Source organism: Gigantopelta aegis, chromosome 9 (assembly GCF_016097555.1).
Source record: "Gigantopelta aegis isolate Gae_Host chromosome 9, Gae_host_genome, whole genome shotgun sequence".
NCBI classification, from domain to species: Eukaryota; Metazoa; Mollusca; class Gastropoda; order Neomphalida; family Peltospiridae; genus Gigantopelta; species Gigantopelta aegis.
The window spans coordinates 64798770-64817699 of record NC_054707.1 but is presented as its reverse complement, the minus strand read 5'-3'; the positions used below and the strand labels follow the sequence as shown (position 1 = coordinate 64817699).

At 38.6% G+C, this 18930-nt stretch overlaps 2 protein-coding genes across 2 annotated transcripts in view; one reads left to right on the top strand and one right to left on the bottom strand.

Moving 5' to 3' along the window:
- Positions 1-849: 849 nt before the first annotated feature.
- Positions 850-5184, top strand: LOC121381213 (glutathione S-transferase U20-like). The gene is made up of 2 exons (XM_041510412.1): positions 850-1016; positions 2660-5184. The coding sequence occupies exon 2, from the start codon at positions 2661-2663 to the stop codon at positions 3372-3374; it is 714 nt and encodes a 237-aa protein (XP_041366346.1). The 5' UTR covers positions 850-1016; position 2660; the 3' UTR covers positions 3375-5184.
- Positions 5185-9633: 4449 nt separating this feature from the next.
- LOC121381696 overlaps positions 9634-18930 on the bottom strand; it is a 119449-nt gene continuing 110152 nt past the window's right edge. The window contains exons 5-6 of the mRNA XM_041511041.1: positions 14137-14226; positions 9634-9787 (exon numbers count right to left, since the gene is read on the bottom strand). Coding sequence (XP_041366975.1) covers positions 9634-9787; positions 14137-14226 — 244 coding nt within the window. The remainder of the gene's footprint in view (positions 9788-14136; positions 14227-18930) is intronic.

Here is an 18930-nt window from a genome sequence, read left to right as displayed (position 1 = left end):
AACAAATTCGACAACACCGTTCCTAAGGAGAGCAACTGTTAGGACGGTTATATAACAGTATGTATGATATCCAGTGCACTACGACTTGTATATTAAATGACGTGGTATGTGATATCCTGTGTAAAATGTGTCCTTCCTGTGTTCTCTCTCTCTCTCTCTCTCTCTCTCTCTCTCTCTCTCTCTCTCTCTCTCTCTCTCTCTCTCTCTCTCTCTTTCTCTCTCTCTCTCTCTCTCCCTCTCTCTGTGTCTCTCACTCTGTGTGTGTGTGTCTCTCTCTGTAAATCTGTCGAATTAGAACGCTGTTTTCGAAATGATGGCATCAACAGCGGTGTCCATTACATTTTTTTTGTACATGTGACTTATCTGTCAGAAAGATATAACAGTTTGGAGAAGATCGAAACTGTCAAGGAGCCGTTCAGCAATTGTGTAACGCAAAACCTGGTCATTACGTACTCCCCTCTACCTCAAGTTTAAAATCTCAAATTACGTAAACTCTCCTCCCCCCCCCCCCCCCACACACACACTCCTCTTCCTCTTCGTTTCACTGTTGTAATTTTATCAACATTATTGGGTTTTCTGTTCGCAGTTTCTTTAGTATTAACAAATTGTAGTTATATGTCATAGAAAAAACTGATCTAACTGCCTGTATTTATTGTATAAATAAAAGTGATACGTTACGTAGCTTGACAAACTTACCACCATAAATTCATAATACAACGATTTTGTATACAACGCAAAAGTTTATATTATTGTCGTACCACAATTTAGTTTGAGTAGTATACTCTGGGCTCGAATTCCATCTTCGCTTGAAGTGACGATAAAATGGGTCAAGCCAGTTAAAACTGGGTTAGTTCAGCTAGACCGAGCAGAAAAACGTTCACTGGGTGTATATGCATTTCGTGTTAAACCAAATAACGACATCGGGGACCAGTCAAATGGTTTGCGAACGTTAGTATTGTTCGCTGACGCTGAACACGGAACTGGATTAATTCTTGACAAGCGAAGTGATTCTCCACGTGAGTAGTTAGTAGTAGTCCGATTCATCTGCCTTTAAACTGAATTTGATCAAATTAAATTAGACCGCAGATGTAGTAATATACTTAGTGGTGGTGGTGGTAGTAGTAGTAATAGTAGTAGTAGTAGTAGTAGTAGTAATAATAGTAGTAGTAGCAGCAGCAGCAGTAGTAGTAGTTATTGTTGTAGTATTATAGTATACGTAGTAGTACTAGAAGTAGTATAAGTAGTAGTAGTACTATATTAGTAGTTGTAATAGTATAAGTAGTAGTAGTGCTATAAGTAGTTGTAGTAATAGTATAAGTGGGGCTGGACGTTGTACAGACAAACTATTATGTCTGGGACTCTCTTGGCCCGAGTACTCCGATTGTAAGAGATCTAAACGACATTTGGACGGTTATTAGCTCTCTTGCAATCAAGAGTATCGTGCGAGGTCTCTCTGAAAACCAGTTTTCAAGTTGACTGCATATATGAATTTGACACTATTTGGAACCATTTCAAAATAATTCCCATTATTTAAAGACAAAGAAAAAATGTGCATCCGAAAACCGTTTACACTAAGGAGCACGTTCACAAGCTTGTAACCCGTACTCTGAATGCGTCGGACGGGGATCGTGGCTTCATGCCAGCGTATGCTTTTGGAATTTGAAACAAATATATGTCAATAATTATTTGATTTGTAAAATTGACATCCTTGAGGTAACAAAAAAGTATTTTTAGAACGCTTGTCAAAAGGCTGGCAGTCGTGAATGACACCTAAAATAGGTTTTCAATGGAGTCGTGAGCCGAATATATTCGGATTTACCCCAATTAGTCTTCATACAAGACACTCCCAAAACCATTTGTCGATTGTATGTGGCGACAGGTGTCAGCAATAGTTACCCAATACCATTGTTATTGTACATAATGCGATATCTGTACTATAGACTATTTCACGTGTGTGCTTCAAAAATGAGTGCATTTGAAAATTTAATTTTTCTCTCCAAATAGACATCGCTCTTGTCTGAAAGTGGGTTTGAAAGCCCCTTCAATAAGGGCCTCTAATCTCTCTACTGTATCCACATCTGTATTTTACAAAGTTTACAGAAATGACTATGATTTAATAAACCTATTTTCCATAAGCGTTCAAGAGAGAGGCTCGGGGAGGGGGTTCAAATGCCCCCTCTCCCTGTTCTAGTGCAAATCATCAAATTCGGGAAAAATTATAAATTGGGGCAACATGAGCTGGCTTGAAACCGTTTCATCATTTATTTCCATCATTCTGCCCACAATATTATTTGTAATCCATTTAAAATGAATGAGTGAATGAATGCATGAATGAATGAATGAATGTTTAAAGACACCCCAGCACGAAAAATACATCGGCTATTGGGTGTTGAACTATGGTAAAGGTCCATGCAAAATGCATAGTGATTCGTTTGCAACCCTATTTAACTGTTTGGCAGTATTGCTAATACGAATAAATGTTGTTATCCAGATTCGGGCATTTTCATTGAATTCGGGCAAAAAATACCCCCCCCCCCCCCCCCCCCCCCCCCCCCCCCCCCCCCCCCCCCCCCCCTTACAAAAATGGGAACCCGTACGCCTATGCTATTTTCGTAACAACACACTTTAAAAATGACAGTTGTATGCATGTCTCTTTCAGAATGACAACCGAGGTTGTGAAGCTATACGGCTCGTGGTTTTGTCCTTTTGTCCAAAGAGCTTGGATTGCGCTCTTGGAGAAAGGAGTAACATTCGAATACGTCGAAATCGACCCGTACGACAAAACTGAGGAATTCTTGTCCATGAACCCACGAGGACTCGTCCCCGCGATCACCCACAAAGGCAAGTCGGTGTACGAATCGACAGTCTGCATAGAGTACGTCGATGAAGCGTGGCCAAACGACCCGGCCTTGCTTCCGGCTGACCCCTTTGAGCGTGCGCAGACCCGAATCTGGTCAGATTTCGTTAACAAGAAAATAGTACCCGTGTATTACTCAATTCTACAAAATCAAGACATTGGAAAACAGGAAGAAGGTAAAGTGTCTCTTATGAGACATTTGGAAACCATAACAAAAGCGATGTCTACGGAGGGTCCGTATTTTTGTGGAAACCATTTTGGAATGGTGGATATCATGCTGTTCCCGTTTGCTCTTCGGGTCCTTTGGGTCCTCGGTCATTTCAGGGAGTTCGTCGTCCCGGCAGAGGGCGTGTTTGAGAGGTTTCACAAATGGAACGAAGCGTGCGACACACGTTCCAGCGTTGTTTCCACCCTGGCGAACAAAGAGAACCTGATTGCTAAATACGAAAGATATGCCAATAATAGTGCCAAAACTGAGGTTGCAGACGCCATTAGAAGAGGAGAGGTTCTTCCTTAATGACGTTGAAATAGGTTGAACATTTCTTGAATACCTGAATTAGCTTTTTATGCCTTGGTATATATAGCTGTCACATCCTTATTTAAGGTACATACATTTATACTAGTATTTTAACGATTTGGTTTGGTTGACCTTTTTTTGCGTCTTAAACGTCAATGTTTCTGAACCTATTTTGGAGGCGGTGGACACGAGGAGTCGCATATTACCATCTCAACAGTAACACTGGGTTTTTTTCTATTCTTATACTTATTTTCAACGTTGTGGAACATTACAACGACTAGGTATCACTTTTTATGAATCCAAAGTATAAATATTACCACAGTTTTTTGTTTGGTTTTGGTTTTGGTTTTGTTTTTGTTTGTTTTTTTGTTTTTGTACCTCCAGCTCCATTCTACTCATAATACGTTGCACTAATAATAATTCCAAAGCCAAATCTTAAAGGGTAGATGCAAAATGTTTTGGGAGATGGGTTGCAGCTCTAAACAAAGAGCATCTGCAGTGTTCCTAATTATGCTATCGCTAAATATATGAAGACAGTCGTATCCAGAAACACACAGGAGACCCCAGCCAACAAAAATAAATCACACCAGTTAAACAAGGTGCTTACAGGTTCGCGAAGGTGGTTCGCATGCATAGCACCCTCTTATTAGTCCTCTACCGGTCCAACCGGAGAGGCCGATAGGTTTCATCTGTGTACTTCTGTCTGTCTGGCTGTCTGTCTGTCCCACATATAGTTCTCCGGATAGGGTTTTTTCACAATGCCTTGAGATACTGAGCTGAATTTGTGTATAGGTTTATCATGTACTGTTACAGACCAAATTTGAGATACGAAAATTAGTTTTTTGGACTTTTTTATGCAATGCCTATATATTTTGAACTGAAATTTTGTGTGTAGCTTTACAGTGTTCTGTGACAGATCAAGTTATGTATTGGAATTTACCTATTTTTCACAGAGGTATGGTGTTTGAACATTTGTTTTCCGGAATTTTTATTTTGCAATGCCTGAAGATATTGAGATGGAATTTTGCATATAACGTTACTGTTTAACTTCTATGGCGATGTACCCATTTTCACTGTTATAGCTATTGAACTTAAAAGACACGAAAATGGGTTGGGCCAGGAAGGGGACATGTATTGTTTCAGCAATGCTTGTAGATTTGCACCTGATCTTAGCGCAAAAAATAATTATTACAGGAACGTCGGTAGATTGGTTGTCTTTTGCGTACCCGTATTTAAATAAATGAAAAGCTGAATTTAAATTTAAAATGTCATAGAATATTTTAAAGAATATCTACGAATCAAATCTATACAGAGCAGAATTCCCTTTCTCTCGTGTAGCACTAGACCGAATTACATCTCGATTGGGTCAAACGTTTAATGGAATACTCCTGCCTTTCAGTTTGACAGTGGTTATTGTTGTAAAAGTTCCGTTGTCTTGAATTTGAATGCATATATATTTATTTCATGCAAACTTTGTCAAGAATCATTCAGTTTGAAACATGTATTAGGTGGTTAAACCAAAGACTGCAATTTCATGTAACATAAGCCATAAAAGATGCACTGGGGAGTGCTTATTCCATGTATAATCCTGACTGTGGAGTGCAAATTCAGGGGAGTGCAAATTATAATAGCAAAAATATATCATTTTGCAATGTGTAGGACTTCGTATTAAAACATTGAACTGAACTGGTTTGACTATTTTGGTAGCGTGTTTACGTACATTTTAAGTTATCATTGGCTACCGTGGGAAATGTTTTTAATTATATGCTTGAAGATAAATTCATTATGCCAAATAAAAATGTCAATAATACGTTTTTGATTTAAAATATTTGGTGTGTGGCTAAAAGGCCCCCAGCTCCTCTGCTACGTCGTGTCTGTAAAATGGTATATTTTTAGGCACATAATTATGATGTTTATATGTGTACCTATAATCTTGCATTGATTTATTTTAACCGGCCTCGGTGGCGTCGTGGTTGGTACTGGGTTCGGATCCCAGTCGAGGCATGGGATTTTTAATCCAGATACCGACTCAAAACCCTGAGTGAGTGCTTCGCAAGGCTCAGTGGGTAGGTGTAAACCACTTGCACCGACCAGTGATTCATAACTGGTTCAACAAAGGCCATAGTTTGTGCTATCCTGCCTTTGGGAAGTGAAACTAAAAGATCCCTTGCTGCCTGTCGTAAAAGAGTAGCCAATGTGGCGACAGCGGGTTTCCTCTAAACAACAGTGTCAGAATGACCATATGTTTGACGTCCAATAGCCGATGATAAGATAAAAAATCAATATGCTCTAGTGGCGTCGTTAAATAAAACAAAGTTTACTTTTTTAAAAAGATTGTTTCAAGAAGAGGTGTAGTAGTCTTCATGTCTATGTTTCATAGATTGTCATATTGCAAATAGTATTTTAGCCATATGTTAACACTATCGCCTATGTGATTCTATCTTACACATTACAATCGTATGTTAACACTATCGCCTGTGTGATTCTATCTTACACATTACAACCGTATGTTAACACTATCGCCTATGTGATTCTATCTTACACATTACAACCGTACTTTATAGCTTGCAGTCGGTACTGGGACGTGACGTAGCCCAGTGGTAAAATGCTCGTCTGATGCGCTATGGCCTAGGATCGATCCCCAATAGTGGACTCACTGGGCTGTTTCTCGTTCCAGTAAGTGTACCATGACTTGTATATCACACGCTGTGGCATGTGCTATCCTATCTGTGGGACTGTGCATATAAAGATCCCTTGTTACTAATGGAAAAAATGTAGCGGGTTTCCTCTCTAAGACAATGTCAGATTAACCAAATGTTTAACATCCAATGGCCGATGATTAATAAATCGATGTGTTCTAGTGGTGTCGTTAAACAAAAATAAATTCAGTACTGATTTGATACATATTTTTATTGGTGTATTTTAAGTAAGGGAATATCCTCGTAACTCTCCATTCCTGAAAAATAATGGGACTCTGCCCTAGCGGGCCTCGTCTCCATTATTGTTTTAGGAATAGAGAGTTACTCGGTCATTCCCCTATATTTATGTATATTTATTCCCGCCGAGTTAAAAATCTGAACTGACCCGCTACTCCCCCTGGATCCGTCGATTCGACTGAACAAACTTAACGTTAACCACAAATTCTTAATTAGTGTCAATTCTTTCGGCAGTCGAAGATCTGTAGTGCCTCATTTTGCAAGATTGTCGAATTTTTTTTTTTTTTTAAAGTATTCACTTTTTCCAATTTCAACCCACTGTAAACCAATCTATTAACTTAATTAATTACTACAAAACCGATATTGGAATGTGCTTTCATTCATTTATTGACATAAAATCTTTTTCAAACATTTTAATATCAAATTTAGTGTGTGGTTTTCGTTTAAAAATAAATTGAAATAACGAGTCGTATTTATGTTCTATTGACCAAACAAAGTGGTATTAACAATGTATTCTGAGTTAAAAACATATAGTGATTCTGAGATAAGCGATAATTTAATTATTATCGCAGGATCGATCCCCCTATATAGTCTCAACTAATACCCAACGACTGATTCATCAAATGCTATGGTATGTACTGTCCTCCCTGTGGGAAAAGTCAGTTTTAAATATCTCTTGCTACTACTAAAACAATATAGCTTATGCGTGTCGAAATTATCAAATGTTTGACATCCAGTAGCCGATGATTAATTTTCCAAAATGTGCTAAACTGGTGTCGTTAAACATCACACACACACACACACACACACACATTTATTTCTCTCCCTCTCTCTCGACCAAGTGTCGAAATATTATTTTAAACCAAGTAGCCATAGTTTAAAATGTACTCAGGTGTCGTTAAACAAACATTCCTTTCCAATTAGAAACAAATATATAGTAACTGTGAAGTTGAAAAACCTACAATAACATTTGGCATGGGAACTTCTGGCGTCCTCGCTGGGTAGTCGCCGAAACTGGGCTGTGTTCAGAAAACTAGATTTCACTAGCACCCGCTAAGGATTTGACTGGTCCTCACCGTATGGAATTTATTTAACATTACTAAACACCAAACCAGTCATCATTTGCGTCTTTTATTTTGTAGAACAAACAACAGGACACGAATTTCATCTTGAAGTATGCAATTTCTTTATTGTAAATGTACATACAAGCACTATGATTAATAAACATTATTCGGTGAATATTGCTTCCGTTAAGAACTGATGACGTCAACGGTATGTGAACTATAATGTCATTGTACATGTTCGTTCTATAATGTCATTGTATATGTTTTACGCACGTTCTAAGCCCCATTCTTTCACCCTGCCGTTATATCTAGACCCTAGCCTAAACACAACCCTACCTAAGAATTAAAATATCCACGTTAAGGAATATTGCTGGTTCGACGTCTATCGTCCCATTGAAGTCATGGAGATGTCTGATCACATAGAAATGTCCCGGCATTTTGTACTTCATGTGAACGTCCATGGAGGAACTCTGTCAAAAACAATAAAATAATAAGAGGTAGATTAAGTTTAAATACACATAATTATTATTACATATTATTATTAGAATTATATACACGTTAAATACATAGCACGCAACCCTCAACCCCTTAACAAAAACAGAGAAATAAATAACAAAACATATAAAATAATAATAATAATAATAAGAAGAAGAAGAAGAAGAAGAAAACTCATAGAAATGGTAATGACAAAAATATATTACTTGATACAATCAAGGGGCGGATATAATATCTTGTGAAGGGCAGAGGTCGGAACATGATGTTACAAAAACTGGTAGACCATACTAAAGGAAAAAGAGGAACAGTGTTGGTGGAGTGTTAAAGTTTGTTTTGCTTAACGACATCACTAGAGAACATTGATTTATTAATCATTGGCTATTGGCTGTCAAACATTTGGTAATTTTGACATATAGTCTTATAGAGGAAACCCGCTAAATTTTTTCATTAGTAGCAAGAGATTTTTATATGCTCCATCCCACAGACAGGATAGCACATACCACAGCCTTTGATATACAAGTCGTGGTCCACTGGCTGGAACGAGAAATCTACAGTCTCCAGACACCCCACAACTAATACACATAAATGTAGTGTTTTTAGGGTTAATCCACATATTACCATGTGATGATGGGGGTGGGGTAGGATAATAATATGTAAATATGGTGTACAACGATAAACATATTCTGGACATCTAAAGTGGATAGCTTCAGTACCCCTTATTCTATGGGAAGTATACAAATCCATGAATACAAGACAATTTTCGTCACAATATCTAGCTCCCTACGATTCGACGGCATCCTGTCGCCCGTATCAGATAATTGTAGCAAATTGTGACGAAAGCGATTTATATTTAATAGCAAATTGTGACGAAAGCGATTTATATTTAATAGCAAATTGTAATAAAAGTGATTTATATTTAATAGCAAATTGTAATAAAAGTGATTTATGTTTAATAGCAAATAGTGAAGAAAGCGATTTATATTTAATAGCAAATTGTAATAAAAGTGATTTATGTTTAATAGCAAATTGTAATAAAAGCGATTTATGTTTAATAGCAAATAGTGAAGAAAGCGATTTATATTTACTAGCAAATTGTAATAAAAGTGATTTATGTTTAATAGCAAATTGTAATAAAAGCGATTTATGTTTAATAGCAAATAGTGAAGAAAGCGATTTATATTTAAACACATATTGTCCATATAACGATAGTGAAAAGTTAAATAATGTGGGCGGGAATCCGCTATTATGCAATTTTGATAGTCAGGTCAAGTCATAGTGTTTAACCTGTACATTCAGATCAAGCTGTTGTAGCGCACGCCTGTCATGGGCGCAGGTGTCGGCTTAGCCGGATCCTCCGTCCAGGACAGGAAATGGGTTTGGGGTGGGTGGGAGGAAGGACCGCCATTTGGCATTTTGGTGCTATTGAATTTTGAATGTCCCGTAGGATTATGTAAACAATTTAAATAATTGCGCAATTTTTGTGAGCTAATTTTGGCGTATAATTTGGAACGGTTCATCAAAAGAGGAAATGAAGCTAGCCAGTAGTTTTGATTTAGTCTGCAGAATAGTAGGTCATATTGGAATCTAGCCTATTGGTGGCTGTCGTTGTTGGACTCCCGTGACTCCCTAATTAACCCTTCGGTGGGCTTGATCAGTTGAGTGATCGTTTCCCGGTTCTGCCCTTAAAAAGTCACGGTCGGTTGTTGGGGGCACCTCAACTTTGAGAAAGCACCTTTTAGCTACTTATTGAGGAAAGCGCTCAACTCATTGGTGTTTGTGTGCGCTGTTTTTCAGCTGCGACCTCTTGCGCCGCTTGCCGGGACTCATGGCGCTGTTGAAGAAGTCGTACATGTCGACGATGTTGGAGTACTCGTCCGTCTGACAGTGGAAGCCGAGGTTGAAGTTACACGATCTCTTCCTGAAAACAAAATGTGTCTGTACGTGTTAAACACCAGTCCTGGCAAACTAATATATAAACAACGAAGAAGCGTTGATCAGTTTTGCTGTATAGGGGCCGTTTCCAATGTTCGTGGATTTTGACGCGACGTAGGCGTGGGCATTAGTACTCCAAAACCGCGATGGAAATGCTGCTGTTGATAACTATTGGACAGATTTGTTTAGGTGTGTGTTCCGCGTTGAGAACCACCCCCTCTCCACACAAAAAAACAAACAAACAAACAAACAAAAAACCCACCACTCACATAAAATACGGCCCAAATAAAGGGGATGGGGTGGTGATGTAAAATGGGAATGCTTTAAATTATTCATACTTGAATATTATAAATATTTCTAACTCTTTTTTTTCAATATGCATTGTTACATGTTTATACTATATTGTATAAAGTAAATTATATAATTTGTTTTAGATTATTACATGAACTTGATTTGTTTTATTCCTACGAGGAAGAGCAAGTCCCACATTTCGTGCGGCACTTCAAAAATGAGAATGTTCACAATGATTAATATTTCACGAAACGTACTCTTAAAGAGACAGACCCTAGTTTTTAAACACTAAGGTATATTTTTCACCTTTAAAGCCGTTTATGATCACAGAAATCAAACATTACATACATATTATTGTTTAGATTATTCATTTTCGTACAAACTAATGTTTCTGGTCATCCTGGTGTTTCTAATACCGCAAAATACATTTTTCATATTTTTAAAAACGCACGTGCGTCTGAGAGGTAACGGTTATGGAGTCGAGTTCTAGTCTATTTTTTAAAGGATATTTCATTGTTTCAACGTCACAGACGCTTGTTGTACTCTATAATAAACTTACCCAAATGTGTGTTTCAGGTTAGCATATTAACTAAACTTAGTGTCCAGTTTTACTAGGGTCTGCGACATTAAAGCATGCTCTTCTGTTCCTTTTTTGTTGGTACCCACCCCTACCCCATTTCCGATCGATATTACAGCGTCATCGTGCGTCAAGCGAGCGCTTTGCCGCTCATATCTCTACCGAAATGACGTGGATACGAGATTAGACGTTAAAGACTGAGTGTTTTATCTGTTGATACTGTTAAGCTTACCTACTAATTACTTAGATATGTTTGTGGAGTTGGGTTTTTTTATATGTACGTCTGTGTAAGTATGTGTACGTGTATGTGCGCGCGAGTGGTATTTAGTGTATTAGTAAGATGAACTAGCAATGCCGTCGTGGATTAGACAATGTGCTACAGCACTATTATCTCTCTTCGGACACACACGTGTTTTTGTTTCTGCATTAGTACATTAAAAATATATTTACAAATACTAGTAGGCGAATTTCCCTTGGAAAGAAAGAAAGAAATGTTTTATTTAACGACGCACTCAACACATTTTATTTACGGTTATATGGCGTCAGACATATGGTTAAGGACCACACAGATTTTGAGAGGAAACCCGCTGTCGCCACTACATGGGCTATTCTTCCGATTAGCAGCAAGGGATCTTTTATTTGCGCTTCCCACAGGCAGGATAGCACAAAACAGTTATGGATCACTTGTCGGTGCAAGTGGTTTGAACCTACCCATTAAGCCTTGCGGAGCACTCACTCGAGGTTTGGAGTCGGTATCTGGATTACAAATCCCATGCCTCGACTGGGATCCGAACCCAGTACCTACCAACCTGTAGACCGATGGCCTACTACGACGCCACCGAGGCCGGTCAATTTCCCTTGGATGCATGTCCATCGATACCACAGTGCTAAGGACATTACCGAGATATTTGTCTGAAATCAAGTCCATACAAGTGAATTAACAGCCTCGGTTGCATCGTGGTTAAGCCATCGGACATACGGCTGGTAGGTACAGGGTTCGCAGCCCGGTACTGGCTCCCACCCAGAGCGATATTTAACGACTCAGTGGGTAATTGTAAGGCCATTACACCCTCTTCTCTCTCACTAACCACTAACAATTAAGAACTAACCCACTGTCCTGAAAAGACAGCCCAGACAGCTGAGCTGCTGTGTGCCCAGGACAGCGTGCTTGAAAGCACGGAAATAAGTTGAAATGAAAATGAACAAGTAAATTAGGTTGTAAGACTAAAAATATTGTTACAGCGCAGTATTGGACTATTCATATAAGTTCCAATATCAAAAGGGTCTGCTGGATTACCCCCTCCAATGTTCAGACACGATACAGCCCCTGCAATGGTTCATTTTTTTATTTCTAGATATAGTTTTTATATATATATATATATATATATATATATATATTATATATATATATATATATATATATATATATATAGTAGTCGTTTTCGAGTTGAAAGACGCTATTTTATAGAGTGCTCAACCGTGTGGGAGCCAGATATATCGTTAAAAAGTGTATGTTTTTTCTCTACATGACAGGCTTGTTTCGTGAGAGAGTTGAATATTGCTCTCACTCATCAGATGTAGATTTAATTACACCGTCAACGGAAAGCTGATGACGTAATGGACTCTGTGACGTCGAGGTTACGTCAACTATGCAGGTCTATAATAGGTGATGTGTGGTATGCGCACAGAAGGTATTTGCGTCTGTGTCGACATGCTGATACGAGTTCATTCTTGGAGTTTAGTGTGCTGGTTTCAGGTTTATACATTATGAACAGTTTTTCCTTCAGGCAGAGGTTACATCTTTTGGTCGCTGGAGAGTATGATTTTGCTTTGGATAAAATTTTCCACTTAATGGTGTATGGGGTGAATCTATCCTTCAGTGTCCAAATGTACTGACTTAGCGCTGTTGCGTTCTTCTGTGTTGCGTTTTGAAAACTGCTCGTGTGCGCAGTATATCTCGTCTTAAATGTGTTCTCGGTCAAACCAACGTATGTTTCTTGCTTGTTGTTATCGAGTGTATTAACGGTAGCTTGATATATTACTCCTTTCTGCAAGCATTTGCCCTCAAGTGGACATTCAGCTCTTCGTCTAAAAGAGCTCAGTCAAACCCTATATGAAACCAAACAACACACCTTTATACATCCACAACAAGAGCAACCACCCTCCAAATATCATCCGCAGTATACCAAAAACAATAAATAAAAGGCTTTCTGATATATCTTCGAATGAGTGCATCTTTGAAGAAGCGAAACGCCCATATAAGGAAGCCTTACTCAAGAGCGGATATAACTATAACCTCAAATACACCCCAACAGCAGAAAACAACAGACGCAGAAACAACCGCAATAGAAACATCACCTGGTACATCCCACCATATAGCTCCAACGTGAAAACCAACGTAGGTCACCAGTTCCTCAGATTACTCGATGAGTGCTTTCCCAAAAGCAACCCTCTCCACAAAATTATAAATCGAAACACCGTTAAAATTAGCTATAGCTGCATGCCTAATGTTGGGAAAATAATTTCAGCGCATAACAAAACTCTACTTCAACAACACAGAGACAAAGACGCTGTTCCCCCCAGAGAATGCAACTGTAGACGAAGAGCTGAATGTCCACTTGAGGGCAAATGCTTGCAGAAAGGAGTAATACTTCAAGCTACCGTTAATACACTCGATAACAACAAGCAAGAAACATACGTTGGTTTGACCGAGAACACATTTAAGACGAGATATACTGCGCACACGAGCAGTTTTCAAAACGCAACACAGAAGAACGCAACAGCGCTAAGTCAGTACATTTGGACACTGAAGGATAGATTCACCCCATACACCATTAAGTGGAAAATTTTATCCAAAGCAAAATCATACTCTCCAGCGACCAAAAGATGTAACCTCTGCCTGAAGGAAAAACTGTTCATAATGTATAAACCTGAAACCAGCACACTAAACTCCAAGAATGAACTCGTATCAGCATGTCGACACAGACGCAAATGCCTTCTGTGCGCATACCACACATCACCTATTATAGACCTGCATAGTGACGTAACCTCGACGTCACAGAGTCCATTACGTCATCAGCTTTCCGTTGACGGTGTAATTAAATCTACATCTGATGAGTGAGAGCAATAATTCAACTCTCTCACGAAACAAGCCTGTCATGTAGAGAAAAAACATACACTTTTTAACGATATATATATATATATATATATATATAATATATATATATATATATATATATTATTTTATATATACATATATATATTATTTTATATATATTATTTTATATTATTTTATTTTATTTTATTTGCAGTAGTATTAGTAGTATTAAATATTGTTTTTATTGACATGTCACAACGTAATTTCTTTGGTGGTATGCTTAATAAACCAAATGAAGAAATAAATGTAAGCACCTCTATCACCCCACCCCCCATCCCGTCCCCTTCGTCCGCAGTGATGTCAGACTTACTTTTCTGTCTGGATGTTGATGTCTGCTTCGTTTAACATTTTCTTTAATGATCGTAGAAACTCCTGTTTTCTGGAAAGATCGTTAATAACTCTAGAAAATATGGAAATGAAAAATATATATTAAGCAAGTAGGAAACATGGTTATTCTGTTTTGCTGTATTGAAACCATGTATGAAAACATGTAATATGTATGCATATTGATTGGTTTTAGAATATATAGACTAAAATTTACAAAATAAGTTACGTAAATACGTAAAAATAAAAATAGAATAAAATTAAATAATTACGTTTTTACACACATCCGTATTAAACTAGATAATTTTATAACTGCTTTTTTAAAAGTCCTTCGTTGAATAACTTTCATACGGTATATACGCTTATTCGGTAATCGTATATTATTATATTGCAGGGGCTTACCCCGCCCAGTGCCAAATTATCCAACTACTAATTTTTATACAAAGTGGTTACAACATTTAATATTTGGCTAACAAAAGTTTGGTCAAATTAGTCACTTTTTTTATCATTTTCACAGAAATATTCCGCATATCTGAAAACTGGTTAAAAGAAAATTATTTTGAGTGAGCCCTGCTAATATTGTATTGTGTTGTGTTGTATTGTGTTTTTGTTGTGTTGTGTTGTATTGTATTGTATTGTATTGCGTTTTATTGTATTGTCTTATATTGTATTGTATTGTGTTGTGTTGTTTTGTGTTGTTTTGTTGTATTGGCTTATATTGTGTTGCGTTGCGTTGCGTTGCGTTGCGTTGTGTTGTATTGTATTGCATTGCATGTCCTACTATTTTCAATCACCATGTGGTTAATTGTTGTGTTTCCTGTTTTTCTTAATTTTCAGTTTATTTTTATTGTTTTAGTTTTCGTTTCGTTTCCTTTTGGTTTTTTTTTTTTTTTTTTTTTTTTTTTTTTTTTTCGTGATGTGTAGGAAATTGCCAGTTTACTTTTGTCTTGCCTATTAACACGCTCCGCTTCTTTTGTTTCTCGTCTGGATCGCTTGCCAGGCATCGTGTGACTGGAGAGGACTTCCTGTTGGTGCAAGAGCTTGTCTAGACTCGCCAGCGAGCAGTAGGGGTTGTTGATGCCCACGGAACGGTCCTCGGGGTTTCTGAAGCAGTCAAACGATACGTTTAGTCGTCATAGGTAGACAGTTGGTTATATGTGGAAAGAGAAAACAAACAGATGGAGCCAGGTGAACTTAAGTAAATCGATGTAAGAATAACGCTGAAACTCATGTCAGGTTTCTTTTCGTGGCGTTTATATTAGTCACTAACATGAGATGACATGTCAACGGTGAAGTCGATAATCATATAAGGACATTTTTAGAACTGAATAGGTGAAGCAGGAGGAACCAAAATATATTTTTGCATGCCTGGTGATACCAAGAATGTGTCCTTTTTCGAGTATTTGGTCAGTGTGCCCGTTTTAGCCTTGATATATTTTTTGGGATCGCCATTATCTCTATTCCGTCCCTATAATATGCTCAATTCTGGAACAGTTTTTATGGTATTTATGAAGTGTATAAAACCTCTATGTACTTCTTTTGTCACAGATATACAAGTGTATGCGACAAAAAATATATACCCCTAACACACACCCCCCCCCCCCCTCCCCCCAACCAAGACACCTCTAAGAGTGATAGCCACCGCCACTGCCTCCCACTTCTAGGGAAATCGAACACCTTTTTTTCAGGACAAAGACTGGAAATTCATCCCAGATCTTATTTATACCTTATATTCTTTGAGCCTTTTTATCGTTTAACGTGAGCCAAATTTCTCCAACTTTTGTGTTATTTTATCAGAGCCGTAACAAACTGTGTCAGAAGGGATTTTCTCCCATATTTTTAAAATGCCTTTTTTACATTTTAAAATGCTTAATTTTTGTCTAACTGAAGCCTGATTCTTTTTACTGCCTACCCCGATAATAAATGCGAAAATCGGGACACGTTAAAACTTTCAAATCACATTTCTTCCGTCCGCCAAGCATGATGCCATCATACATATCTTCGCATACTCCTGAAGAACGTCCACGAAGGCGAGCACTCGCAATCATTCGCTAGACTGGTTTTAGCGCTTAACGTTAAATGAATATTATGTGACAGAACTCGATGGTACCAGTCAAATTGTTTTCAGTATTAACGGAATTCTGGCTCTACCTTTAATTAAAATTAAAACAGGATAGGGCCAGAGGCATACTTGTGCCTGTTAAGCATTATAATAACAATTTAAAGTAGTTGTAATGTCGAGGAATCACACTACGCGAGAACCAGCCTAAGTGCGAGTAGGAACCAAAGTGGTGACTTTCTGCCAAAATTCGTTTTCTGTCCGCGGCTTATAAGGTTTTAGCCTCGTGTGTTAACTTGAAACACTCTCATCAATGCTATTACACATTCCATTTTGAAATCATCCCATCACAGAGCTTTAGTGTTTTGCTGCTAAGGCGCAAAAACTTATTATAGGTGGATGGAAAACACATTTGGTTACAAGACCATTTTATTAAACGTTGCCATAGTAATAAGGACGTGGTAATAAAAGTGACGTGACCAGTATGACTTGGGTATAAATTCATTTAAACGAAGACGTCGTTACCTAAGTTATAATGTTGCTACTACTCAAAAGAATTTAAGGGTCAAAAATTTATAACCAAATAAGTTTCAGAGTGTATTAGATTGATGATGTAAACTACACCAAAAATTTAATTTATTGTTCCATATTTACAAAAAACCACAAATAAACGTCACTGTATACAAGAAAGTCACATGACATGCTGTCAAAGTTGAAGGTTGTCAAACATGGATTTTACACATTAGAACATTCGTTTAATAGTGTGTGAATCTACCCCTGGCGCGAATACACTCGACACATCGTTGCCTCATGCTGTTGATCAGACGTCTGAAGAACTCTTGGGGAATGGCCTGCCACACTGCCATAAGAAGTTGACCCAGATCATGAAGGTTGGCCGGAGGGGCATGGTTATCCCGAAATCTCCTGCCTAATTCGTCCCAGGCGTGCTTTATTGGGGCCAAGTCAGGCAAATATGCTGGCCAATCCATCCTGGCGATACCTTGTTGTCTGAGAAAGTCCGTTACCACCCTGGCGCGGTGGGGTCTGGCATTGTCATCCTGCAGAACTGCCTCACCGCCAATCTGCTGAAGGCCTGGGAGAACCAACGGCCGGATAATCTCATTCAGATAGCGGATTCCATTCAGATTGCCATCCACCACATAGAGGGGGGTCCTGTGGTGGATAGAGATGCCGCCCCCACACCATGACGCTTCCACCACCGAACCGGTGACGTTGTCTAACGTTAACGTCAGCGAAGCGCTCCCCAGGACGTCTGTAGACACGAACCCGACCGTCGTTGAACTGGAGACTAAACCTGGACTCATCAGTGAACATCACTCGACCCCACTGAACACGTTGCCACCGCAGATGAAGTGTGCACCAGTGACATCTGGCCGTTCTGTGACGTTGTAGGAGTGGTGGTCGAACAGCCTGGCGACGGCAGCGTAGATTATTGGCTCTCAGACGATTGCGTATGGTTTGATCAGACACTCGAGTTCCAGTCGCAGTCCGCAGATTGTCACGTAATCGGCGTGCAGTGGTTGTGCGTTGATGTAGAGCCATATTGGTGATGTAGGGGTCCTCTCTATTTGTAGTGCTTCGGGGTCTTCCCGAACGTGGACGATTTCGAACAGAATTCGTTGCTTGGTTACCGTTTGCCACAGTCGGCCAACAACACTCTGACTGACACCAAGTCTCAGAGCAACATTTCTTTGCGTATTGCCATCCTGAAGCCAAGCAATAGCCCTTCCTCGATCTTCGATAGTCAGTTGACGTCGTACCATTGTCGAATTTGGAGTGTGCAACGTACACGAACGCAAGCTCCAATTATACGGAAATTCAGCATTGGGAACATGGAATACACATGTAAAGCGTGCAAATGAAGCGCTTTGTGAAAAAGCAAGTTATGGGCACTTAGCAGACCTTTCGCTTTCGCCCTAATTTACGTGCAAATGTAAGCATGTTTTCGCCATTAGAACTAGTCGACAGTGTCAATGACAGTGGATTTTAATTCATTTATGGGTTGCTTAGACCCACTTTCGTCAAAATGGAACAATACCATGCGTGGCATTATGGTCTAGCTAATATAATTGACATTCAGAAAATAATGTCGAAAATATCGTCTGACCCTTAAATTCTTTTGAGTAGTATATAAATTGAGATATTAAAAAAATACCATCTATAAATTCTGTTTCGTCAGGGAGTACAGGAATTAAAGATGCAATGTCCAGTATGTTTTTAATATTTAAACATTTAGAATAATTCAACCTCTTTAATGTTCATTCCATGATGTGTCATTCTTCATTTTATGTTAAAGGTGCATAGTCATCTGAAAACAATATACAGTGAAACCTCTCAAAACCGGACAGTCTGTAAACCGGAACTGTATCATAACCGGACGTTTTTCATAGTCCCTTTTTAAATATCCGTCCAGAAGAGAACTTGGTCCCTAGCGTGTCCGGTTAGAGAAGTTTCACTGTACTCTAGTTCTGATTGAAACTCAGTCGGAGCCTAGCATAATACAAGGGTCAACGTGACAGTTGACAGTCTGAATTTGTTGCCTAAAATAAAAATAAAAATTCTACACCCAGTATATTATTAGCTGTCTTAACGTCTAGAGAAGCTAACAATAATATCTTGATGTGATTGGCCAAGTGATGTCAGCTCCTGACCAACTGCTGCATGCACAGTGTAAACAAAAGCAGCAATTTACGACAAGAC